This window comes from Dipteris shenzhenensis, chromosome 15 (assembly GCF_047967505.1).
Source record: "Dipteris shenzhenensis isolate YYH24624 ecotype China chromosome 15, Dip_SZ_1.0, whole genome shotgun sequence".
Lineage (NCBI taxonomy): Eukaryota > Viridiplantae > Streptophyta > Polypodiopsida > Gleicheniales > Dipteridaceae > Dipteris > Dipteris shenzhenensis.
The window spans coordinates 29,299,562-29,326,908 of NC_141610.1; the positions used below are offsets into that span (position 1 = coordinate 29,299,562).

General features: G+C 43.2%; 1 protein-coding gene across 2 annotated transcripts; it reads left to right on the forward strand.

Annotated features, from left to right (window-relative positions):
• Positions 1 to 1,403: 1,403 nt before the first annotated feature.
• LOC147893648 (Zim17-type zinc finger protein) lies at positions 1,404 to 26,534 on the forward strand. Of its 2 annotated transcripts, none has more exons than XM_087386086.1 (5): positions 1,404 to 1,586; positions 11,452 to 11,514; positions 24,960 to 25,126; positions 25,357 to 25,485; positions 25,647 to 26,534. In XM_087386086.1, exons 1-5 carry the CDS (start codon positions 1,502 to 1,504, stop codon positions 25,737 to 25,739), a joined length of 537 nt encoding a protein of 178 aa, XP_087242212.1. In that variant the 5' UTR covers positions 1,404 to 1,501; the 3' UTR covers positions 25,740 to 26,534. The 2 variants fall into 2 exon arrangements, with proteins under 2 accessions (XP_087242212.1, XP_087242211.1); XM_087386085.1 differs by having other exon boundaries at positions 25,579 to 26,532.
• Positions 26,535 to 27,347: the final 813 nt, after the last annotated feature.

A 27,347-nucleotide genomic window follows, 5' to 3' on the forward strand; every position in this document is an offset into this window, starting at 1 on the left:
CTCACTACATAACATAACCAAATGATCACAAGCGACGTAGGACCAACCAATACCTCTATTTATACACACAGAGCCTCATGCACAATGCATTCTCTACATCATATTAGAGCAGATAAACGTCTTCTTGGTACGACACGCCCCCAAATCGTTTAATTTAGCATCTAATCAATAGAGGAAGCCAAGAACGGTTCCTCTGATGAAAGAGGCATCCTTCTACATCGATAATTCAGGGATTTCCACCCTGCAACACCATCCGTGCCCATGATTCAGAACACCCACATCCAATACACTCCTCTGTTGTGTAGCGATTTTCGCCTTACAATGCCGTTTCGTGTCCATAATCCCCACGATACACTTGTGATCATCGCCATGTAGTAGCCTTGCTCAGCACACACACCTCTACAAAAGATGCCGAACTCATCCACACAAAACAAAAAACACACTTAAGACCCCCATTAGAAGACAAAACACAAAACCCTAATCACCCTATTAAAACTCTAAACAAACATTAAGACACACTAGCCTAATACTTAACCACTAACAAAACAGGTCAAGTTGACCAAAACGACAACCAAGAGAGAGATGGACTTGATTAGCAAAAGCTGCAGGTCCATCCCATAGGACCCTTGTAGGGCCAATAACTAGTAGTGAAAATATACTCGAACAACTGCTTACCTTAGGTAAAGGTCTAAGGTCGGTGGAGATAAAATCTCCACCGTTGGATCCAGCCAACTAACGAACCTACAATTAAACTAATTGGCCCACAATTAAATCCAACTAGGACAAAACACACAATTCCAACTAAACTAACCAGCCCACAATTAGACTAACCACCCCATATTTAAATTCAACTAGAATAACACATACAATTCTAACTAAACTAACCAACCCATAATCAAGCTAACCGGCCACAATTAAATTCAACTAACATAGAACATGTCCACCCAAGGTTAATCATTTAACCACTCCTTTGGCCCTGCACGTGGGGGGATGAAGAGTGGTCAGACTTTCTAATCGGAGAGTTCTCGGAATCCAACTCGCGACCTCCGGTAACGCGCAGACTTTCCTCAAAGGAAAATCCTCCCCCGGCCCATTCCCCTATACGTAAAAGTCCTCGGTTGTTCTAGATCTAATAGATCTTGGCATATTAGGAATGAGAATCTCCTTTCCCAATGATTAGCCACCCACAATTAGCCTCTTAGTTCATGTAGAGAACAATTTTACCTTGGGTTACCCTCCCGAAGGCCTTTCACGTGGGGGGATGAACCATGGTCAGACGTTCTCGGGAGGAAAGTCGTCCTTCGAATCTGGCTCGTGGCCTCTGGCTAGTGGCCATATTCCACCCAAGAAAGATCTCCTATGCTAGACGTGGACACTCCATTAAAAGCCTTAACTGGTAGTGGCAATAGGCCTTCTCCATGAACAAGGATGCTATTTGGTGTATATTATTGCTGATGAAATGGCCCTCGTAGTGAGCACTGTTTAAACACGCTCTATCAAGATGGGGTCGATCGAGGCTGCCTTCGTTTGCATTCCTCGCCCCAGCTCGCCCCGTCTCCCTGTGCAATGGTTCTTCCCCCGAGCTTGTGAGTAGCTCCATTCTCTCTCTTCTCACCACTCTTTAGTTGCTTTCACCGTTATAACTTCTTAGCTATTCTGCGCGCATCTCGGTCGTTCTTTTCAGATTGCTAAACAATCTGTGTGGGTGGACAGTGAGTTCCAGTTTTGTGCTCGTCAAAATTAAATTTGTCGGAATACTAACCAATTTGAGCCAGCTTGGCATTTAGACCAACGATTAGATTTTTTGAAATATCATTTGTAGCCTTGATTTGGCCTTCGCCATTGATGCACACTTCTGGGCTCTCTTTCGCCCTGAGGATGTGTACTTGTGGATGGGGTTAATTTTAATGGATGAGCAAACTCGCGAATTCTGGAATTATAAGAGACGAAGTGAGCATTGGATATGGAGGCATATTTTTCTTCAGATGTGTCAAAACGTTGGGCGTGTATAAAATTTTGTTGTAGAAGACATCAAACTTGACCTGAAGGATCAAATAAATCTTAGGCTGAAAAAATGATATAACTAAACGGAAACCATCCTAAGGCTGAGGGACTATAGTGTCTTTTATAGGTGTGGTTGTGTTTGAGCTAGTAATTCTCATTTAATGCCAAGAGGATGCATAGCTCGTGAAAAGTAATGGCGATCATTAATGGGAAGATGACTACTCTAAGTCACTAGATGAGTTGTTTAAAAATCGGATCTTCTGTAACGAACATCAAGAAATGAATATGAAATACGGTGAGGAAAATATTGCCTACTTGGTAATGATCTAAATGATCAAAGGCGAGATAATCTATTAAATGGTAGTTCAAGTTTGGGATGTAAACACTCTTTAAGAATTGAGAGTCAAGTAGCAACTTCAAGGGCATGGGTTTTTCTCCGCATAGGCCTTGAAAGCGTAGGCTCTTTTGAGTTGGGTTTTGCTTGGGGTCCTACCCTTATTTGTTGAACCTTGAGTTTTCATAATTGTCATCATAGACTAAAGTCGAACCAATCCCAATGTTTCTTAAAAGTACCACCGAGAGATTCTTGAATTGCGGGTAATAAATGAAGGGCAGATTGAAATAACTTGTCTCATCTACTAGGTTTGAACTGTATATTTGAGTTGGCAATTCATAGGCATAAGTCAAACTTTTGCGTAAACATAAGAGAAAAAGCAGCAAATTAGGTAAAGGATCTGCAGAGTGAGGTAGAGTGGCAGCCCACCTAGGCTGGCTTTCCGGACAGCCAGGTGGAAGAGATCCTTTGGACAGAGAGTCTACATACGCTTAGTGGAGCACGCGGGCTTAGAGATCTAGAGGTGCTAGGCATATAGTAGGAGAAACTTTTGGTATTGTATGTTGTCCAATTTGTGGATAGACGGAAATATATAAGTGTTGCTTCTATATTGTCTTTGAGCACAGTCTATTGCTAGCCTACACACACATGAATGGTTGTAAAGTACACACATGTTGATGAAGCTGGATTCCATAGTGAAACACTTCCGCGTGTAATTCCTGCGCCCATCTATCAGTCTTCCGCTGCTGCGGGATACCCTCTAAGATTTCATTTTCTAATGCCCTTATAGAAGTTCTCGGAAAGTGGAGCCTGAAGGTAAGGACCTTGCTAAAGGATGACCTTGATTCATAGCTCGGAGGAATTAGCTTTGATGTCTGAAGGATTGTACCCAAGCGGGAGGGTCAGGTTTAGGCAAGCGCCTGAAGGATTGTACCCAGGTGGGAGGCTGAGGTTCAGACAAGTGTGGGACACTCTAAACTCTTTACCTCTTTCAGTTCATTATCATGGTCAATAGGTACTAGATTCCAAATTTTGTTGAGACAGGCAAGCTCGATGGGACCAACTACTTGTTGTGGACAACGAAGGTCTAGAGCCACTTAGTGTTGAGGGAGTCGTGGGGATTGCGACGGGGACGGAGCTGATACCTTAGGCCACCGTGACTACTCCAGCCACATCATCCTCGGCGGTGGTGACAATGCCAACGGACCTCGTATTAGTGAGAGCATGGCATGTCCTGGATGCAAAAGCCTTGGCTATCATTGTGGGTGTGATGGCAGATATGGTGGTCTCATATTCAGATGGCGAGCAATTCTCTCGAGGCCTGGATGACACTGGGGGATATGTATGAGCTCGATAGTGAGGGTGAGAATCTTGGACCTCGAGACAGAGATGTACGGCATGAGGATGGATGAAGGGCATCGGTACAGGAACACATCATCAAGATGAAGGTGGTGCGGGATCAGCTGGCGGCAGTTGGTCAAAGGATGAGTTCGACCAAGATGGCAAGGCTGTTGCTGGGAATGCTCCTCGGAGCTATAGTGGTTTTGTGACTATGATGACTATAGGGCATAGGGCGGCGCCGGTGACTTTCGAGGAGCTGGTTCCATTACTGTTGCAGCAAGAAGCTCGGGAAAAGGAGTATGACGGTGTTACTGAAGCAGAGTGGGATTCTTCGACAGGACCTGACGACTTAGAGTCAGACGGTGGCTGTGACTTAGGAGGAACAACAATACAGAACCACAGTTGGAGCTTGATGGTCTAGGTAATTTGGATTTGTGCCTAGGATATGATGTCTCGGGTATGTTGTTTGGTTACATAACTAGCCAGACTGAGGAAAAGTTAAAACAGACCCTGAGAGCTTGGTGCCTAGAGGACTTCAGGCTGTTCATCCATCATGAGGGGGATAGTTGGAGGATGCTGGTACCTAGAGAGCTCGAGTTCGAAGGTGGGCTTGTGACTGAAGGTGGAGGTGCCATTAGGTGCTGTCAAAGATGGACCCGTGTACCAGACTGGTGTGCGAACCAGAGCTGGCGGAGTAGGAGCCACTGGTTGAAAATCCCGGAGAAGACTATGACGACGCCAAAATGTTCTCGAGGGCTACGATACGGGAGCTACTGGAGCATCATCTTTGACGGAGTGGATCGAGCCAAAATGGGTCGATGAGAGGGGTTGTTGGAATAGGGTCGGTCACCTCCCCACTTGTGAGTCCCCAAATGAGGAGAGCAAAGGGGGGGTGAACCATAAGCTGACAAGGCTGCTTCATGGGCAGGATCTAGACTGCCATGTGAGCAGCATATACATGCTACAGGATGCACAGAGAGCTGATGCAGTTGTATGGAATTGCATGGGACAGGGTACGGAACTGTACGGAGCTGCAGCAGTGAATCCATGGGCTGAGGATGCACTGTATCAGGGTTCTAATGGAGGTGGTGCCTTGCCTTGGAACTGCCCAAGGGTGGGGCCTTAGGCTACCCTTGGGGCCTGGCAGCAGGCCAAAAGAGCAGCCCCAGGTCAGTGTACAGGTTGGCCCAAAGGGCCCTAAAAGTCAGGGGGGGGGCTGTTTGGCCCGGCCACACCAGTCAGTATTATGGAGGGCCTAGAGCCCTATAAAAGGGAGGCCTCATTCACTTATCACTTGGAGCAGCCAATCCATAGCAGACGAGCAGCAGGAGCTATACTTAGGAGGTGAAGGTGACCCTAAAGGAGCTGCAGACTGAGCTAGAGTGGCAGTCCACCTAGACTGGCTTTCCGGACAGTAAGGTGAAAGAGATCCTTTAGATAGAGAGTCTACATACGCTCAGTGGAGCAGGCGGGCTCAGAGATCTAGAGGTGCCAGGCATATAGTAGGAGAACCTTTTGGTATTGTATCTTGTCCAGTTTGTGGACTGAGGGAAATATATAAGTGTTGCTTCTATATTGTCTTTGAGCATAGTCTATTTGCTAGTCTGCACACACATGAATGGTTGTGAAGTACACACATGTTGATGAAGCTGGATTTCATAGTGAAACACTTCCGCTCGTAATTCCTGGGCCCATCTATTAGTCTTACCCTCTGGTGGGATTTCATTTTCCAACACTAGTTGTCACCCTGAGATCTTAGCCAGAGGCAAGGTTTCATCCCTTGGTCTACTGGCAATAGCATGCATCAGCAACAGAGGTCAGAGCAAGAAGGTTTGGCCTTTCATGGAAGCCCAGAACAGGTTGGCAGGCTTGTGGCAATGAAACGAGCAGGCAGCAGGGTATGCAGCAGATCGGCAGATCTGCGACAGTTGGCAGTAGCATTAGCAGGCATGGATCAGGAAAGGGGCTAAGAAATGGTCTGCCATCCTACAGACCTGGTCGGCCAGGTCAGCAAGTTCCCTGCCTAAAAAAGCAGCCCCTCAAGGTCCTCATTCAGCATCCACTGCTCCAGTTCTCGATCCCATTCTTCTTTTGCTTCACAGCCTCATGATCACATTCTTCTTTGGCTTCTTGGACAGCTCAGATGCGCTTTTCTCTGGTTTTTCTTTAGCCTATAGAGAGCGTTTTTCTTTAGCATATTGTTTGCCAAAAGGCAGAGAACACTACTCTATGAAGGGCTGTCCCTTCCTGTAATGGCTGTGGAGAGAGGCAGGCTTCCTCTCTTCTCTGTGTGCCTATCTGCTCTCATAAGGCTGCTGGTCCTTCTAGATCTGCTGGAGTGCTGTTGGCTGCTGCACTGAAGACTGTTGCTGCTTCTGCTGGTGGAGAAATGTGGGGGAGAATGGTCCTAGATATACGGTTGGATACCCCATCCTGCTGGCCAACAGGTTTGTGGACCCCTTGACTGTTTGTGGACCCCGACCCGTCAGATGCAGCCCTGACCTGCCACATGGCAGTGAGGTGGTGCTGTGCACGGTCTGCAAGCCATGCCTCATGTATGCATCATGTGGCAGCCCCTGGATGAGACAGCGTGGATGCCTGGTGGCCCCTGGCTGCTGCATAGATGATGTGGCAACCCTGCACGGCTGCTTGCTGCTGCGCGGGCCATGTGGAAGCCTGCGTGGTCAGCCGCCTGTGCTGTTTGCATGGCCTCCTGTAGGCTGCGTAGCTGTCATAAGGCAGCCTGAGCATACGACGGGCTGTAGATTCCCACAACTCTTCCTATAGGAGAAGAGGCTGGCCTGTCCTTTCCTCTCCATAACAGGCTAACTCAGCCCCTTTGTAGGCTGATGTGGGTGGTTGACCCTGCTCCTCAGATGGCTGATATTGCTTGGCTCTTATTGTTCAGCTGGCCAAGCCATTAAACTCTGCTGTACCCCCAGGTGGCTTTCCCAGTCGACTCTTCCTGGCCCTTATAGGTCTACAAGACCCCTGTGTGCCCCAAATTATGGCCACCCATGAGCCTTCAATTGCTGGTCTTGTTGGCTATCCATATGGCCGACAAATCCATGGTGAATCTCATGCAGTCCATATGTTTTACAGTCATGCAGTTTTCCTCGGCTATGTGTCAGCCCTTGTATGCTACCCACATGGCAGCTTCCTCTCCTACCCACATAGCTGCTGTGTCAGCCCCATACAGCCCTTTTTCCTCCTCATTTGGGGGATCACAATTGGGGCAATGACCCTCATATTCCAACACCTTAAGCTTTATTTCTTACGTGGCTTAACCAAACACAACGAAATTTGTCTTCATAAGTACTTGTATTACTGCAGTATCGTTTAACAACAGAAATGGGGTGTGTTACTTTTGGCCATAAGAAAAAGTGAGTGTAGACTTACTTTGTGCTAATTCTAGCATATTTTGGTTGCTTTTCATAGTTGTGGCCGATTCTTTTCTCTCTCTCTCTCTGTCTCTCTCCCCCTTAATTTTATTTTATTTTTAATTTTATTTCTTTAAAAAGTGTGCTTTTGCATTTTGTTTTAGTTGCTCTCCTTGGTTTATTTCACTGTATGACCGCTTTATTTTATTTTATTTATTATTTTTTAAATTACTTTCCTTTTCTCTTTCTCTTTCTAGGTTGATTAAGCTCTTACAGTGGCCTTGGGGCCCTGGCTAACCCTAACTGTAATCGCCAGTTTGGGGGTATATTGGCATTAGCGATACAGCTATGATGAATTCGCCTTTTGGAAACCAACAGGGCGATCTCTTGGGATGTCATTTGGCTCCTGTGACATTCCCTTGTAGTAGTAAGGGAGGAGTTACCTTGGGAGGAGTAACGACTGTGCAAGAAAGCCCCCCCCTAAATACTAGTCTCGCTTCTGCTAGAGTTAGGGGATATAGCAAGGGAGAAACTGCCTTGGGATGGGCAGGGAGAGTGCAAGCAAGTTCCCCAATGTTGGATCGTTTGACCTCACCGAACAACATTGGAAATTCTAGTGATGGTCTTGTCTCTTTGGTAGGTGATTTAGTTGGGTCTAGCTCGGTAAATCAAAACAAAAAAGTTAGAAGAAACATATATAGAGAAAGGTATAACTTTTTAGCTAGGTCAAATATGAATAATCTTCATGATTTTGGGGAAGGTAACATTAATTGGTCTAACTTTAAGGCTTTATTAGTTAGCACTCATTATACTAATAATAACATAAGAATTCTTAATAAACTAAGATGTCTTAGAAACAAGCATCTCAAGACTTCTATTTCTATTGGTCCTATTCACGCCACGCAAGTAATTTATGTTGTCTATAACATACATAGTAGTAATATGCTTTATGTAGGACAAACCTATAGGACAGCTTTTATTCGTTTTCAAGAACATGTTAGGGAAGCTAGAAAAGTTCATAGGAAGAATTCCTTAATTGAGAATTCAAAACCCTTATATGCAGCAATGGCAAAGTCTGGTTTCGAATCTTTTCGTTGCTTTCCCATTGAGCATATAGAGGGCCATTTTAATAATCCCAAGGACTTTTACAAGGCTGCTCGTCCTCGTGAATTGTTTTGGATGAGAACTTTACACACTTTCTTCCGAAGAGGTTTTAATTTGGAAGGAAAATCAACTCTTCGTAAAAATAAAAGAACCTCTAAAAAGAACCCTTTGATGTGGAGAACTCATATCAAGCTCTTTAACATTCCTCATTACCAACATAGTCATACACCTGACATCGTATGGAAACCTAAAGTTAGGTTATGAGGTTGTCCTAGCTCTCCTGCAATCTCACATGTAGTTCGTGAGTTGCCTCCCTCACTTCCTCTTCCTCCACTTCCTCCTCCTTTAGTTCCTTTAACTTCCTCAGTTTCAAGAGTTTTTTCTTCTCGAGACTATAAAAGAAGACCACTCTACCTAGATAGATTAATGTCACTGGGTCTTTTTTCAATAAAAGTTTTTGAAAAATATAATGTCAAAGTTCTTTTTAAACTTCAATACACCTTGGAAAACTTCTCTTTTGAGGATTTGAATCTAAATAAGCTCCATTATATACAACTTAAAACTTCGTCGGATCGCTTCTTAAAAGTAAAAGCTTCCTTTCAAAGCAAAGAAGTCTCTCTAAATAAGGAACTCTTGATTTGTATTTTTACTTCTCCCTCACTTGACAAGATAGGCTTAAACTCCATTTTGAAGTCTCTTGAAGTAATGGATTCTCTCCCTCATTTTGTGAGAAGAATTTGGAAGCATCCAGTAGTAGCTTGGAAGTATGTAAAAACTTTAGGACAAAAGGCTTTCAACTATGGAGAGATAGGTAAAAGGCTTTCAGAGCATTCAAAATCTTCTATCCTTAAAGAACCTTGTTGTTGTAAAAGTAAGAGATTCCAAAGCTTTATTGATGCTGATTTAGGACATGTCATAGTCACAACTGATACCTCAATTTTGCTTTCTAGTAACTTAAGAGACGTTTTCATGAAAGGCACGAAATTTCGATTGTACTCTTTTAAAGAGTCTTGCCTTTTAAAAGCTATCGATAAGGGAATCTTAAAGTTTATTTTGCAATTAGAAGAATGTTTAGGAGTTAAAAATATCTTATCAAAATGGAAAGGGAAGATTTTGAAGAAAGTTGCTTTGAAACTAGAAGAAGTCCTTTCGGTTAATTGCTCAAAGAAAAGTAACCATCTTTCTAAAGAAGATGAAACTCTTCTTCGAAAATTCCATAGGAATTTTGTCATTTCTTATGTGGACAAATGTTCCATAACTTTGTTTTTATTTGCAAAAAGTTTTACTTAGAATGTCTTTTGAGAGAAGTGAACTCGTCTGTCAAAACTTATGCCCCTGCCTTAATTTCTCAAAAGGATTTGATCTCAAAACATTAGAGTTTTTGCAAGTCTTCTGGGTTTGTTTGCAATCCAAGCATACCTTTTCTTTGTGCGGCTTGGAAGTTTCACAAAACTCCAAAAAAGCCAAGATTTATTGCAGCTGCTTGTGAGACTACTTTGACGAATGTCTCTAAATGGCTAAGCTACTGCTTCAAAGCCATGTTGCCTAGTGTTCATGAACTTTGGAGGGACTTATTAAAAGAGGCAGATGTCCCCTCGAACTCAAGCTGGATTTTAAATGACTCTGTAGGAGTGATTCCTGTTGTAAAATTTTTTAATTCCTCTCGAAGCATTCAGGAAAAAGAGTCTCCTATTCTCCTTCAAACCTATGATTCTACCACGCTTTACACAAAGATTGAGATGGAAGACCTGAAGTTTAGAATTAAAAAGCTAGTGGCTGAAGTTTTCAAGCTGAGATTTGACAAAGATAGATGCAAAGTGCTAAAAGTTGAGAAAACAGCTTTATGCTTTGACTTTTTGTGGCTAAAAAATAAAGATCATGACATAGGTTCTAAAAAGAAAAGATACACAAAGGTAGTAAGTGTAGAAGATGTTTGCTCTTGGATAGATTTTCTTTTAGATAATATTTACATCACAATAGGTGATTCTTTGTTTCAACAAGTTATAGGAATCCCCATGGGCACTAATTGTGCCGTCTTTTTAGCAAACTTTTATCTTTTTACTTATGAATTTGAGTTTATGCAACGTCTTATTTCTATAAATAACTGCCCTATCATTTTACATAAGCTTAGTCAAGCTAGGCGTTTTATAGATGATTTATTTGTACCAGAGGTTCCTAACTTTCAAGACTTTATGTACAAAGATGCTAGAGCTTTTGGAGAAGGAATCTATCCTCGTGACTCTTGTGAACTGAACTGCACTTCAAGAGGGGATTCTTGTGTTTTCTTAGATCTTAGACTTTCTCAATCTACCATAGGATTAGAGGTTGATATATACGATAAACGTGAACAACCTGAATATAGTGGTTTACACATTATAAAAATGCCTCACATTGACTCAAACATTTCTGATTTGGCAAAATATGGAGTCATTTCTTCCCAATTCCATAGATTTTCCCGCCTTTGTACAACTAAGGAGTCTTTTATCACTCAATGTAGTAATTTGATCACTTTACTATTACACAAGAGGTATAATCCAAGGAAAATAATGAAAAAAGTTCGCACATTCTTAGATATGAAGTCTTTTATCTATGGTGTTTTGGCCTTAGGTTTGTTTAGAATGATTGAACATAAGCTGAAAACAAAAAGCGGGGAGCTGAATAGCCCGTTTTTCTTTTAGTTTCAAAAGAGAGTTTGTTTGAGTATACTTGTGCTTTCTAAGTTAGAAATGTATTTTTGCCTCTTTGTAGAAACGATACATAAGTGTAAAGGGCCATTTAGCTTTTTATGTTTTAAATGTGAGAGAGAGAGAGAGAGAGAGAGAGAGAGAGTTTCTAGTTTTTTGGAAGTTTTTGTTTCTTGACTTGCTTGTTTATTTTTGCTTAGTCACCTGCTTCGTGTCTTCTTTATTTCTTGTTTTCATTCTCTTTTGTTTATTTGACGTATTTTAGTAAGCATTGGGTTTGCCCAAGAGACTCCGCGGGTCTTTAGAAACCCAGTATAGCTGCTTATGCTTGGGCACTGATGATGACATAAGTGTTGCTTTGCTTGCTAAGTATGTCTTCCTTTTGTTTTTCATAAAAGTTTTTGTTTACCTCTTTTTTCTTCTCTTTCATTTTCTCTTTTATTTTCTTTGTAGATTTTTGATCTTTAGAACAACAAAAATTCTAAATTTGTATGATTGGACTTATTCTAGTCTTACAAAGGTATATTAATTAAGAGCTGCTGATTGTAATGTAAAGACAAGTATTCAATTTTTTTTTACTAAGAGGAGCTGAATTATTTTGCAGACTTTGTTGGTGGTTGCAACATGCCAAAGTCCAGACTCTGCAAACAATCCTGTAGTTTTAAAGGTAAGACATCCATTGCAGCTAACTCTCTTGCCAATGGGGGGAGAGTGCCCTCGTGAGAGTACTTGTTTCTGTGCTCGACCTATATGCAAGATGGAAGAGAGATGGTGGATAAATGCAATGTGGTAGAGAATGCTACGTGAGATTCATAAGGAAGGGGGATACCCCTTCATTAATGGCCCTTGAGATCACTCAAGCTCCATCTTCCCATTTGAACCTACCGCTAGCCTATGACCTATGCATCTACCATTCAATGCTCCTTAATGTACCCTTCCTTTCCTATTGCTCCCTAAGACCTAGACACGGTGCACATCTTTATTAATGAAATTAGTGTTACATGTCCAAATTTGGTGCCGTATGAAGCATGGGCTCCATCTTGACAGGCCCTATCTACTTAGATGATCCACCGCCGTTACAATATTGGTCGGTGTCCATCATAAATTGGTGTATAATGTAATAATGTTCTAATATCTATAATTAAAAAAATTTCCATTTCTCTTGTCATGACACTCCCTCCTGCTTGAATGAGTAGAAGTACTCTTCTGGATTATCTCTCGTCTCTTTGCTAAGAAAATGTGATCATGATGACCACAAACTGTTGCTCAAAACTTGACTGTCCTCCCAAAGGAATGGGGAATAACAATCTGGCACTAGTACTGAGTTGACACTGCTCCAAAGAGTTGAGGAACGAATGCTCTGCTATGATAACATGGAGGCTCTACAAGAACTCTCAATAGATCTGGTACTGTTGTGAATATTGGAAGCCAAACTGCTGTGTCCAACCATCCCACCATGCGAATTCCTTATCAATGGGTCGTATGCACTATCATAGCCTCTTGGGAATATAAATGGCATGTTGTCCCCCCCCTTAACTGCAACCGTGGGAGAACTAGCTATACTGCTGGAACAAACTGCGTCCAACACCCACCTGCTTGCTACGTGGATCTTGGTCCCTAGAAGGCGTGGGAGATGATTGGAAGTGAGCTGAGGTTGGCATATCTGAATGGGAAATAAGGAGCAACAAAGGCCCCTTTTATAGGCTTGGAAATGGCCAATTGGTTGATTGACTTGCAGGTTGGGTCAACCGACTTGGCTGGTGGGGTCTGTTGGAAAGGTCACCTCCCCATCTGTAAGCCCCCATATGAGCAGAGCATACCTAGGGAAAGATGGGGCTGCCACATGGGCAGAACATGGCCTGCCATGTGGGCAGCACACAGGAAAGAGTACCTGGCTGCATGGAGCTTCACCAAACTGTAGCGCAATGCCACATGGAAGTCTCCGGGGCGGAAAGGAGTCCAGGCAAAGGGCAGGACAGGCACATGCTGTATGGGATACTTGCAGAGAGTGTACAGAACTGTTGGAGAGGTTCTAGGGCCTGGCAATGGCCTAACATCAGGCGGAAATATGGCAGCAGGGCTTTGCACTATTTGGGGCAGGGTGGGGCCAGCAAAGGGCTGCAAAAGGTGCAGTCCCTTGCCCTTATATAGGGCCTTGCCTGGCTGGTTGGTTGGCCAACCGGGTTGGCCAGTACACAGCCCCATAAAGCGCTGGTGAGTCCGTCTACAGGTCAGCTCACTAAGGCTGGCCAGTCGGCCACTTTTTGAGGGCCTTGCGGCCTATAAAAGGGCCCCCTTGGGAGGTCATTGATCATCCACTGGTTCATTCACCAGGGCAGCCTTTAGGGAGCAGGTTTGGAGCAGAGGAGCAGCAGATTAGGGCCTACGTTCTGGAGGTCCAAGCAGGCTGTGTACTGCAGACAAAGAGCTTGAAGAAGGGCTGCACACCTAGGCTGACACTCAGGGCAGCAAGGTGCAAGGGATCAGGCACAGAGACTAAAGTCTACATACGCTCATCAGGGAGCACGCGGACTCGGGGATCTAGGAGTGCCTCGGAGGTAGTAAGACAACATCTTTTGGTGAGGACATCTACCGTAGCCTCACACTGGGCGGGCACACCCACAAGCAAGGCCCTCTCTCTCTAGATGACTTTAGGAGATGTTGACCTCCAACACCCCCTCTCAGCTCCTGGATGGAACAAAGACACTAGGGAGCTGGGTGTGACGCTAGAACAATTGGAGGAATCCACCGTGTGATGCTCCACCGCTGAAGGCCGTCACAATTACTATCGAAGAAGCCCCCTCTTGGTGCAAACCGCCTCAGCACGATCACTGGAAACTTGGAATTGCTCTTGCCAGGTCACAGGTGCTAGGTACACGCCTCTGGTCGGGTACTGGTACACTGGGTCATCTGGTACAACAATCCAATTGCTGGTGCTGGTACATCACTTCAACAGAAGGTACTGGAACAAGAATGCAGCTGATACTGCCATCGGTGCAAGGTCTGCTTCCTTGCATGGGCACTTGTATCTTAGAGCGAGATAGCCCCCTCTGAAGCCCCCTCATGTTCCAAACTAGTACACTGTCACTAGATCGATGAACTTTAGGGCTCCAATGACAATGGGCTTATAACAGTTCACAAGGATGAATCAACTGTGTCCGGATTCCCGCAGTGGCAACTTGCTGACCCATCCGGATCTCCAGTAGCATTGGACAATAGCTGCAACAGAACACTAGGAAACCCGTTCTGGATCTGCCATGTCCTAACGTCTGAATAGAATACATACAGCTTACATACTGCCACTTGAGTTAGCGGGAACAACTTCTCGTGGCTAGAGGTCCTTGTGAGAGCTTGCCTTGATCAATAACTCCCTTGCCACAAACAAGCAAGAAATCCTTCGTCTGGATCTGGAAAGCTTGTTGGTAGTGCCTACCTCGCGCTACTAGAAGGATTGAGTATACGTCGTCGTGGCGATAACACTGTTGGCCAACTGGTTATTGGACCCCTCAACGTTCGTTTTGGGACACTGCCGCCAATAATAACCTTTCTGGTCATATCGGTGACACGTACGGGATGCCTTGAGTACTTCTCGTTCCTCAGCTGTCAAGTGCTTTCTGCCTTTCTGCTCAGTTGCCAAAGCCTCATCTTGACTCTTGTACAAAGATCTGTTGGGATATCTCAAGGTGTATGCCTCAGGCACACCTTATGTTTCTATGTGTGAGTGCTAGAGGCACAGTTAGGTGCCCACAAGCACAGTTAGGTGGTGGAAAAGCCACATAGGATGATTGAGAGAATCTAGGAGCAGATTGAGGAGATGATTGTGGAGCTCTGAGGTCATCAGTGATGTCAGTGAGCTTGTATGAGGTGCCTACTTAAGGACCTCACTTTTCTTCATTCCATAGGCAAGTATTCTGAGTTTGTGTCCACTCTACTCTTTCTTTTCAGTATTCCAACATGGTATCAGAGCCCTTTGATCCCCCTTGAGCCCATTTCTGCCACATCATCATCTTCTTCTTCTCCATTTTCCTCTTTCTTCCCAAAATCTTTGAGAGCTTGGTTCTCCATCTACAAACGGCCATTGCCCAAACCCTCTGAGCTGGAAACTCCTCTAGTATGGGCGAACTTCCACCTGCAAGCAATTGAAGAAAAAATGTCTGTGGTGGCTGCCATTCTCCAAACAGCGAATTTCTTCTGTTGCTCAATACTCCCTGCCTGCTCCGCCATTGCCTGAGTCCTCTTAGGAGTAGATGGGCGACCTCAAGACGAAGATTTTGAGCCATTTTTCAGGTCATTTGGTTCAGTAACGAGGGAGAAATCGTCAAAACTCAGTTTCAGCCTGTAGCAACTCTCCCGGGCAAAAGTGCGCACCATTTCGTCCAACCTTTGTGCTGGACCTTCTCTGGTATATGAGCTTTCTTTTGCTTTAGAAAGCCCTCTTTTCCTTGCTTTGAAGAGTGAGCTACAAGCCCTCCAAGTTCAGCTTTTCAGTTTTGACAGTTTTGGACAAGTTTTTGAAGATGATGCTACATAAAATGCTACTCTAGCATTTCTGGTTTTTTGAAGCTTTCAATAACTTCAGTACAAGTGTGGATTCAGTTTTGTTTTGACTTGCTAGACCTGGTTTTGATTGGAAAGTGTTTATTTCACCCACTTCTATGAAGCATGTAAGAAGAAGCATCATTGTTTGAAATCTAGTCACTACTATTTGCTACATCAAGTGCTCATATTTTGGAAGTCTTTCAGTTATTTTTGCCTTGTAAGAGAGATAGACACTGCCCAATATCTGGGTTAGACCCTCTCATGGCTATTATATTTAATCTTGAGAAGTTCAATGGAAAGGGCTTCCATACATGGCAAATGAAGGTGAAATTCGCATTGATGCGGGAGAACTTATGGGGACTTGTCAAACCCACTCCTACCGCTTCTTCTACAGCCTCCAATGCTGGAGAATCCTCAACACCGACACGACCGGCAAGGGATCCAGCTAGAGAAGAAAAAGCATATGGTATAATTGCTCTTGCTCTAGGTAATGATTATATACACCATATCTCTGACTTGGAGTCTCCTTCGGAAGCTTGGCAAAAGCTAGACATGATTTTTGGTGCAAGCTCTCACATCTCTAAACTATCACTTAAAATCTCTTTCTTTGAATTAAAGATGGCAAGTGATACTACTTTAGCAGCTCATGTCAATTATATGCGGAGTCTTATGACTCAATTAGCTTCTATCAACTCTCCCATCACTCCTGATGATGCTATGGTAGTGTTACTTAAGAGTATGCCTGAAAGTTTTGATCACATTGTTAGCACTTTGAAGAATCTTCCCAATCCTAACCTTGAAGGCATTATCTCTGCTCTCCAAGAAGAAGAAAGGCACATGGAGCTAAGGAAAGGCAATGACACTGCTTATGCTGTAAAAGTCAAGAAGGGCAAGTATACTCCTTGCAATCACTGTGGAAAGACAAATCACCTTTCAAAGGACTGCTTCAAAGTTAATCCATGCAAGCACTGTGGCAAGAACAACCATCATGAGAAGTTTTGCAGAGCCAAAGCAAAGACAGAAAATGCAAATCTACTTACAGTTAATGAGCCTCCACAAGATGAGGCATCCTTTGAAGATTATGCATTTTAAACACATCTCTATGTATGCTCCAGATCTCTCCTTTTATGTCAAGGTACTCAGCCTGGATAGTCCTCCAAAATGAATGAAAATAAACTATTGTGTTTTGTGTGTTTTGTAAACACCTCTGGTCACCTTATGATGTAGGCCATGTGTATGTTTTGTTCCATGGTACCTCCTGCAGATATTGTGTGCATGTACATGTAGGGGAGATAACCATTGGAAGGTTTTTTTGTATCCCTTTTTGTTTACCTTACACCCAAGGGAACCCTTGCTAGCATGAGAACCTAGCCATAGATTAATCCTTGACCACCATGAGATGGCATGAGAAACTATGAGACTAGATGTATCCTTGACATAGCCTGAGGCATTTCCTTGAGGGGGGGTTTGTTGGGATATCTCAAGGTGTATGCCTCAGGCACACCTTATGTTTCTATGTGTGAGTGCTAGAGGCACAGTTAGGTGCCCACAAGCACAGTTAGGTGGTGGAAAAGCCACATAGGATGATTGAGAGAATCTAGGAGCAGATTGAGGAGATGATTGTGGAGCTCTGAGGTCATCAGTGATGTCAGTGAGCTTGTATGAGGTGCCTACTTAAGGACCTCACTTTTCTTCATTCCATAAGCAAGTATTCTGAGTTTGTGTCCACTCTACTCTTTCTTTTCAGTATTCCAACAAGATCACATATCATTATCTGTTTCTTCACTGGGTTGAAGAGGCGGTATGCCTTGGATTCTTCACTGTACCCGACAAAGACACACTTCCTGCTCTTGGAATCTAACTTTGACATGTCATTTTTATGCACATGTACGAATGCATTAGAAAAATAAATCCTCAAGTGAGAAATAGTGGGCTTCTTACCATAGTTATTAGTAAGATTCATAGGGTGTCATGTCTTCAACGGCCTTGGTCTTGGTCGATGTGAACTGCAGTGTTGATTGCTTCACCCCAATATGCTTTTGAGAGATCCTTCCCTCAGATCATGGTCAAACCCATCTCTGTAACTGCTCGGTGCTTTCGCTCAGCAACTTCTTACTAATAACTTCTTACCATCATTATTAGTAAGCTTCATAGGGTGTCATGTCTTCAACGGCCTTGGTCTTGGTCGATGTGAACTGCAGTGTTGACTGCTTCACCCCAATATGCTTTTGAGAGATCCTTCCCTCAGATCATGGTCAAACCCATCTTTGTAACTGTTCGGTGCTTTCGCTCAACAACCCATTTTGCTGAGATGTGCGGGCACAAGCAAGTTGGCGATTGAGTCCGTGCTTCTTGCAAAAGGTATGGAACTCTGTGGAGGTGAACTACCCCCCTCGATTGGTGCGAAAAGCTTTGACATCCTTCCCTGTTTCCTTCTCTACCTTGGCATTCCATTCTTTAAATTTCTAAAATGCTTGAGATTTCTTGGCCATGCAGTATACCCAAGTCATACGATTGAAATTATCAACAAGGAGAAGAGGATACCTTGAACTTGCGAACAAGTTTGTTGACATTTGTCTGCAAAGGTCAGAATGGACGAACTTCAATGGTCCCTTGTCCGTCGATGTAGCCTCCTATGGGAATCTCTCCCGGTGTTGCTTGCCCTCCAAGCAAGCTTGACAGACCCTATCTGTGCAGGCAATCGGTGGAAGTCCCTCCACCATCTTCGACTACTGCATTTCTGTTAGAGTGTCGTAATTGACATGACCAAACCTCTCATACCATCACTTTGAGTGCCCGTGGTCCCCATGTACTACTAAGACATGTAATTGGTATAAACCATTCCTCGACACCTTGGGCCTCTACCTGTCCATTCTCCTTGGATGTGACGGTGACCTCTCCATTTTTGAAGAGTACTAACACCTTATGCTTATCTATCTGACTCATTGAGAGAACATTCTTACAAAAATTCGGAACATATATTACACTAGAAATTACCTTTTCTTCTTCCGCTATGGTAATGAATGGTATACTGCCTATACCCTTCATAGGGCATGCCCGGCTGTCCCCTGCTATCTCCTTCCGAATCAGGATGGGTTACACTCCATAGTCTTGAACCACTCTTTTCCGTTGGAGATGTGGTTTGAAGGGCCGTTGCCACATACCAGCCCTCCTTGTTGGTATTAAGTCCTGGTCCAGGTTAGCAAGGGTGGGAATCCCGACTAGCGACAAGAATTCGAACAAGAACTTCAAAATGAAACCTTGAGATGAGTTCTCACTTGCTACATGAGCAGAACAGTGCTCTATGCATAAGAAGAGCTCTCCTGTAGTGACATTGGCTGAGTCTGTCTTTGGCTCCTCCTTGTTCTTAGACTCCCTCTTCCGCTTTAAATCTGCCTTCTTCTTCTGGCAGTCCTTTGCGTAATGATCAAGCTTCGCACAATAGAAACATTTTACCTTCTTCTTCTCCTCGTCTTCGGCCTTGTTGCCTTTGGAGTCCTTGGATTTGCTTGTCCTTCACCATAAGTGCTTTGTCGTCGTCCTTGTTGTACAACTTCTCTCGTGCCTCCTCATGCGGTAACAAGGACCCAAGCTCTTTGAATGTCAGTGGCTTGGTCCTTTCTCTTGCTGTCACAGTTGTGATGAAACTCTTGAAGCTGCAAGGTAGCATGCCAAATGTCAGCAGTACCAGCTGACTGGAATTCACCTTCTGACCAACTAATGCTAGTTGATCTCTCACCATTTTGACCTTCGTCAGGTGGTCATGAACAGACTCTCCCTCGTCCATGTCCATATTGCAGAGCTGGTGATAGAGAGTAAAGATATGAGATGTATTGTTAGTCTCATACAAGTCCTTCAGAGATGTATTGTCATTCTCGTACAAGTCTTTCAAAGTGGCCAACGCCTCCACTCACGTATCTACATTATGGATGTGAGGAATCACTGAGTCCGCTGTTGTCCCTATGATCAATGCCAAGACTTGGGCATCTCTATCCTCCCATTCTTGGAGTTCATCTGGATCTACCGGCTCAAGAATCCTCCTGTTGTTGTCTACTTCAAGCTGGAAATCGTGCTCTAATAACAAGAATCTCTCTAACCTCACAACCTATGCGGAATAGGAACAGCTCTGTCTCACCTCAATGATGCAAACCACACTTGAATATCTCGCTCAAACAATAGAGTATGAGCAGTAGACACAAGAGAGAGAACTCAGATCTTATTCCTCCACCAAGTAGTGGCTCGGAGATGAGCACATAAGGACCAGCAAGGGGCTGGACGAAAAACTGAGAACTCTTGTGGGTAGACTCCTGCTCCATGCTGTCTTTCTTGGCTTCAGTGGCTGTGGAGAATTTAGGGGGCCTTTTATAGGGGGCCCCTAGAGGTGGCCAACCTAGGGATGGTTCTTTAAGGGATGGACTGACCAGCCTGGTATGTTGCTTTATGTATGTCTTGGTGATGTATTCATATTTGATGACACCCACTTTTGAGATCTATCGTGCCGAAGACTGAAGCTCCTTCTAACTTCTCTAGCGCATCATCTATGCATGGGATGGGGTCATTTTATAAAGAGCTTTGTACTCCACACACATGTGAAATGGCCCATCCTTTTTCTGTACTAGTGGCACAGATGAACAAAAAGTGAATAACTGGGTCTAATGAGCGCTTCTGAAAGTAGATCTTGTACGTGAATCATAATTTCTTCTATCTGAGCTGCACTCACCCTTGTTAGATGCGCAGTTTGGAGGCTCATTCTCTGGTACGAGCTCGATGGTGTGATCCTTTGAGTGCTCGGGAAGTAATTCTCTTGTAAAAGTTTCTAAGAATCAATCTTTATAGGACTCCAAAAGCTGAAAATTTTCTTTTTCCAATGGACTCAAATCGATTTTTGGGTCACTTTCGTTATCTTTGATGAAAATCATATATGCAGAAATAGAAGACTTTATTGATTTTGCAACTGAAGCATTTGATACAACATGAATAGTCTCAGGCATCAAGAGTTGTACTTGCTTCCTATGAAACGAAGGAATACTTAGAACTACATCATAATGCTTTAATGGAGATTGTAGAACTCTTCTTGATCTACATAATCTTGGATGTGAGTCTTGAGCTTCCTAATGAGGGATGTAACTGGAATAGAATCTCCTTAGAATATTTGCTCGATGTGAAGTGCTCTTCCTGACCCTTCTGTTTTAATCCCTAGTCGCAGGCTAGGCCCTCGGAAATGAAGTTATGTGTAGCTCGTGGATCAACAGTATCAAAATGTTCTGATCTCTTACTTTGCCCCAAGATAGATAATGTTCTCTGGCCTCTGGATCAGCCACTCTTCCTAGTACATGAGGCACTCCTCCCACCAAAGTCTTTGGCGGCTCCAGTGGCTTTTTTTGCTTTCTAATGCCCGTGAGCTTTTTGGGGCACTGGGCAGCCATATGCCCCTCTTTCGACATCGGAAACACTTAACCTTTCTTTTAGAAGGTCTCAATCTACTCTAGCATGAAATTAGCCTTGCCTTTGTAGGGCTTTTGGATTCTCCTTGGCTTCTTGGGCTAGGACTCCTTTCTTTTAATGCAAGGTGGTGCAAAATTTCTCTTTTCTGATCCTACTCCTTTTACTTTCTGGAAGGATAGTGCGTCTTGCATATGCATGAGGATTGCTATCGATGCGGAGTGCCGAGTGCATGATATCCTGAATCTTTGGGTACAATATTCACAAAAGCTTGTACCTTAGGTGGTAATGCTGCTTGATACTTTTGGAGCTTTTCCTTGTCGGAAATGTTTTGAAACGGGGTGATTTGTAAGTATGCATCCCAGAATATCTGATTTTAGGTCTTGGTCATCCCTCTTGGCTCCGTGGTTAAGCTCTCCCAGGCAATATGAACTTGGTCAAGAAACTGCTCAGAAATAGCTCCTTAAAATGCTTCCATTTCCTAGGAGTGGAATCATCTACCAGATTTTCACCCCACCAAAGCACTAGCCATGCCCGTGAGATTCAAACTCACCATCCTTAACGTGGATGGTTTGTGAAATTTCTCTGTGCCAAAGGCAAAATCAAATTGCCATATGAATTGCAGTGCTTTATCTGTATGGCCATAAGCTCCATCGTAAGTAATAAACAGAATGCATTTACATCCTTAAGTAAACTCCTTGACTTTGGTCTTGGAACTCTTTTTGCTCCTTTCTTTCTGGGTGAAGACCCAGATGAATTGGTTTGAATATGAAATGAGCTGGTATTTGATGAAGATGATCTCCATGTGATGATTACTTCTTTCATGGGGCTGCATCAAGGCCTGTTGCACGTAGATTCTTATGCGTAGATCTTCTCAGGTCATGTGCAGGAACGCTGGACCCCCCTGATGGATTTTATTACATGAAAACAACAGTTTGATACAACGATAGTTCAGGAAGGAGCACGAAGGCTGAAAGTCTTGAATGAGCTTGAGAGCTCCTGGACTTATATGCTTGGAAAACAGCCACTGCTTTTACAAAAGCCAATCTTTTTTAGTAAAGCTTGTGTATGCTTTTAGCCAAAATGTTGGCTTTATCCCAAAATGTGGGTGCTCCATTAGAAGTAGGTAGGATCCTCTCTAAAGCTGATCACCCAACTTTTAGTCGCTTTTCCCCTTTAAATGGTGTGGGTGAACTTACCACTTTCTAGTCTCTAAAGTTGATCGCCCAATTTTTAGTCGCTTTTCCCCTTCAAATCGTGTGGGTGAACTTGCCACTCTCTAGTCCCTTGCCAAAATAAAACAATTCCAACACACTTACCCATTAGTTTTTAGCCAATGCATGCATTCTTGTGCTCTTGACTAATTCTCATGCTCTTAAAAAATCCTAGTCCTCTGTGGGCATCCCCACCATGTATGTAATTAAAAACAAATAATAAAATAGAGACTCTCTCTAGTTGACTGAAGTCCACTCTCTTTGACCGAAGCCAAAATAAAATCTCTCTTTATTTTATGGGATAAAAACCAATTATGTGACAGGAAGGAGGGTGGCTACAAGAGGTACCTGCCATCATAAAACAGCAATGAGTGACCTAGATTTTCCAAGTATTAATGTTGGACATTGTCTCCCAAACATTGTTCCGGGGTTAGGGTACAGCATGCTGGCAAGAAGTAGGAATTGCACCTTACACCTCGGAAGACTCTATGTCCAGCAATCTTGAAGGTTGGTGAAACCATGTCTATCGAAAAGACATGACCCCCTCTGTCAACCAAGCTCCATGCCTCAGATGAAGTCTCACTGCATCCTCTGCATTTGAGCACAATCCAAAGTGCCTCTTGCTGGATCCTCTGTGGGGCAGCTCCACAGGCAGTGCAAAAATTGTCTTGAGGTCCCTGTCTACATAGTGGTGGCAACTCCCATCCACTTGCATCTACTCCAACCACGAGCCAATGGGCCATCCCTGTGAGCTAGCATTCAAAAGAAATACGTAATCTTTTGTGGATGAAGGCTCATTCACATGCAAGACCAGGAGGGAAGGCTTGGCTGTTAAGGCATCCTGAAGGGAAAAGATAAGCGGAAGGGACGAAAAGAGGGAAGGAAAAGAGGAGCGAAGAAGGGATGGAAAGAGGTTTTTTTTTTTGGGGGGGGGGGGGTTTGGGAGACACCCCAAGAAGCCTTTGCAGGCTGTCGAAAGCGCCAGACACCCCAAGAAGACCTTTGCAGGCTTCAAAAGCGTCAAAAAGGGAGAAAGAAGGGGTCGGAGACGGCATTGTCCTGGGCAAGGCAAGGCAACCCTCGCTTCACCCTGGCAAGCCAGCAAATGCTGCCGCAAAGCTGGCTCAAACCAGCTCGGGGGCCTGAAACCAGCAGTGGCTGTGACCACAAGCAGGGTGGGAAAAGGCCTGCGTGCTGTCTGCAAACAGCAACGAGCTGGTGAGGTGGCGTGAAGAGAAGAAGAGAGATGTGCGACTGCAAAAGAGGCGGGGGAGCAGAAAACGGCGAGGGAATGGCACGTAGGGAGGCAGGGGATGGAAGGGGAGGGGAGGGGGCTACCGGGAGGGGAGCTTGAGCATGGAGAGCCCAAGACTCTTGTTGACCAGAGATGTAACCAAACCTTAAGATACTTGAAAATACTTTAGCAATAAAATCACTGCTATTATGACACTTTTGAGCAGTTTGCAACACACAAAACAGCTTCTGGAACAAATCACGATATGGCTCTACTCGGAATAGCTTGTAGAGGATCTTGGGCACCCTTAGACCAAATTGCAGCAGTGCTAGGCTCCTTGGAATCAATTCGCAGCAGGTCTGGGTGCTTCGCAGCATCTCTGGGCACCAGGTAGGGCTGGAAACCCCATCAGAGAGTTGAAGATATGATGCTGGAATGAATCACAACTCAGCTTGGGAGGAGTAGAAGTGAATCATAGCAATAGAAAGAGGGGTGTGGGAGAGAAAGAATACAAGACACCACACTAAGGCCTAGAAATAAGGGGTGGACCCCCCGAAGGTCTTTATTGCAGTAGATTAATCTTTGTACAACTACCTCATGAAAGAGCATAAGTCTGAGTACAATCTTGAATGATTCTGGGAGTGGGGCCTTTCTTTTATAGACTGGGCCTAACAAAAAGCTAGGGCCGGCTTTCTAAAAGCTATGTTTACAAAAAACCAAGCTTTTAGTCTTTTTCCTTCTGAATCTGGTGCTTTGGAGCTTTTAGGCGCCTTTTAATCTTGTGGGCCCTCCTTTTAATGAGGTGCCCAAGAACTAGGAATGCATGCATTCCTAGTTCTTGGACTAATCCTAGTCCCTTGTGGGCGTCCCCACAGTTCTTTTTTACCAATGCAAAGCAAAAGTAAAAGTAGTAAAACTTAATCTAGTGAACCAAAGTCAGTTTTCTTTGACCATAGTCGTTCTGATAAAGAATCTTTCATTTTTCTTGGGAGAAATACCAATTGGTGACATAGAGAAGAACATGCTCCGAATGGATTCAGCTTTTGTTGCTGGCCTTGTGCATCAAAAACAGAAAAGGATCCTTGCTCTCAAAAGCATTTAAATTTTAATCTTCGATCTTGAAAGAATATAACACTTCTCAGTTCTTGTATAAATAATCCTGCAGAAGTTCTAATGTGGATACACCAGCATTGTTAATCTACTTGCAAAAGCTGTGGACAATATTCATTAGGATGCAGCATATCCTAAATTGAGCAATTGTACCAAGTTGCACAAAAAGAACCAAATGTTTGATTTAAACTGAAACCAAAAAAAGGCAGGCAGCAGTAAAATAAATGGCAATTTTATTTGGGACTTTTTCTCAATCGCTACATAAGTCTCAAGGTCACACCTCTCATTTGTTGGCTGCCTTGTGTGCCATTTTTTGCATTTTGCAGAAAACATTTAAGGTCTCTGGGTTTCAAATGTCAGAATAGATGATGAGAGATGCATCTTTGCATGCAATTGTACCATATACTGAGTATGGGACTGTTGAACTAATTTGACTGCTAAGGGAAATTCATTATAAGCGGGTAGGCTGTTGCACATCTCAAGAAAAAAAATTGAAGCTATTGATTTACAATTGGCTAATTAATTTGTTATCAGAACCTTTTTTGTTTAATTCCTGTAATATTGATTTTGCAGCTGCTGAAGGGATTCATGGTCATGCATTTGCGCAAAGGCGATTAGTAGCAATTGCAGCTACTGTATTTTCAACAGCATCTGAAGAGTCAGATTTTCCCCCTGCAGAGGCTTCTGTAGGTTTTACACTAGAGTCCAGTTCATGCTCAGATGAGGATGTAAAAACACAGGTAGGATAAATTTTAGTGTTTCTTTAAAATTTGTATTCATGGTTGCTTGAAAATGTTGTAGCATACATGTTCTCTTTGAAGGATCCCTTGGATTGACTCATTCAGTCTTTGTGATAAGGAATGCAAATATTTGTAATGCCTTCGACACAAAAATTAGCAAAAGTAGTTTGGCGTTCAGGTGTTAGATTGACATGCGTATTAATGATTCTCACAGTGGTGCCTGTATGCAGGAAGTGAAGGTAGATTTGAAGCTTCCAAGGAGAAGACTTCAAGTATCTTTCACATGTGATGCATGCGGTGTTAGAAGTCAACGGTTGATAAATCCAAATGCATATGCACGTGGGACAATTTTTGTACAGGTAGTGCCTTTGCTTTAATGATATCGACAAATGCTTTTGTCCCTGTTTTGGAAGCTATTCCCTTAGTTAACTGAAAGAAACTTGCTGCAACAGTGTGCAGGGTGTGAGGTCTATCATAAGCTCATAGACAATTTGGGCCTGATTGAAGAATATGATTTCAGGGAGTGCACAGATGGCAGCAAGGAAGGCAAGACAGACAGACTGGCAGCAGCAGATGGTTACGACGGTTTGCCAGCAGAGGATGGCTTGACTGATGAGGCATGAGCTCCAGTGATTCTGGCAAAATTACCATCCTTTCAAGGTGGAAAACTGAAGCCAAAGGATCTGCAGCTGTGTGTTGTAGTAGGAAGTATAGTGTCTACCAGCATTCCCATCAACAAAGCTTTTAGCACATCATGCTCCCTTTTTTTGAGTCTAGGGATGTTGTTGGATCATAAATCCAAAAATATGTTATGCCTATTCGAGCCAAAATGTTTGGATCAAACTAGCATGTTGCAGATGATCAAAGTCAGATGCATCTCATAACCTTAGGGGAAATGATAGAGCAGCCAAAATAACATAAATGTTACTCATCCTGATCCAAAAGTGTCTTGCATAGAACTCCATATATCTTAAAGTGAAGCATGGGAGAACCTGATAATTTGGCTAACACATGAACAACATGCAGTTGATTAGGAAACAATTGTAGAAACTTGGAGAAAAGGTCGATGATGATGAGGCAAAGGCAATCCTTTATCTAGTTCTCCATCAAAGTATGCTGAATTGGTAACTATATTGGGATTCGGTTCATATAATCATGGAGAGGCTTGTACGTTTATGGAGACATGGCGGTGATTGGGGTCCTTTTCTTAGTGCGCAGTAGCTTGTTTGTCATTTTGCTTGTTTCTCATGAGATTCGACTCATTGTATCATGGTTGGCAATAGTGTATATTGACTCATTGTGTCATGGTTGGCAATGGCGTATAGCTGAGTGTCATCAGCTAGCTGGTCTATAGGGTCCTATATTTATTACAAATAGCTACAAGCATGGTCGTGCTACGATGTAAGTCCTTTAGTATAAAAGGTTTTTTCTGTCTACTATTTTGTCAAATCTTCTTGCAAGTGCTTCTATTTCCTGGTGATTTGAGAGTGTGTAATAAGTGAAACGTAGAATCAATCTCCAAATTACCCAACACTAAAGTTTGCTATATAGCACACCCAATTTTCTAAATTGCATACACTTTGATTTAAATTTTATATTACATATATTGTGCTATATAGCACGGAGTTTTCTAAGTAGGCTAGTGTGCTATATGACATGTACAATGTGCTATATAGCCCCTATAGTGTCCTATATAGCACTATGCTAGCACATACAATGTGCTAGATAGTAGACAAATTCCTAAATAGCCTACATTTTGCTAGGTAGCAGATATAGTGTGCTACATTACACAAATAGTGTTCTAAATACCTTTCACTTTGATTTATAGCACCTATAGTGTGCTATATAGCACATACAATGTACTATATAGCACATGCAATTTGCTAAATAGCATACACTTTGATTTATATGACCTAAATTGTGTTATATAGCACATTCGAATCTATAAATAGCATAAACTTTGATTCTTAGCACATGGAGTGTGATATAGCACATGTAGTTGACTAAATAGTCTACAGTGCGCTACATGCCACGTATAGTGTTCTAAATAGAATACTCTTTGATTTATAGCACATACTCTTTGATTTATAGAATACCACGTATAGCGTTCTAAATAGAATACTCTTTGATTTACAGCACTTACAATGTGCCATATAGCACATATAGTGTTCTAAATAGCATACAATTGATTGAAAGCACTTGTAGTGATCAACAATCTTGA

Coding starts and splice junctions, on each gene's coding strand:
- LOC147893648 (XM_087386085.1), top strand. CDS start 1,502: ATGGGGTCGATCGAGGCTGCCTTCGTTTGCATTCCTCGCCCCAGCTCG. Junction 1,587..11,451: donor ATGGTTCTTCCCCCGAGCTT/GTGAGTAGCTCC, acceptor ATTATTTTGCAG/ACTTTGTTGGTGGTTGCAAC. Junction 25,486..25,578: donor GTGGGACAATTTTTGTACAG/GTAGTGCCTTTG, acceptor TTGCTGCAACAG/TGTGCAGGGTGTGAGGTCTA.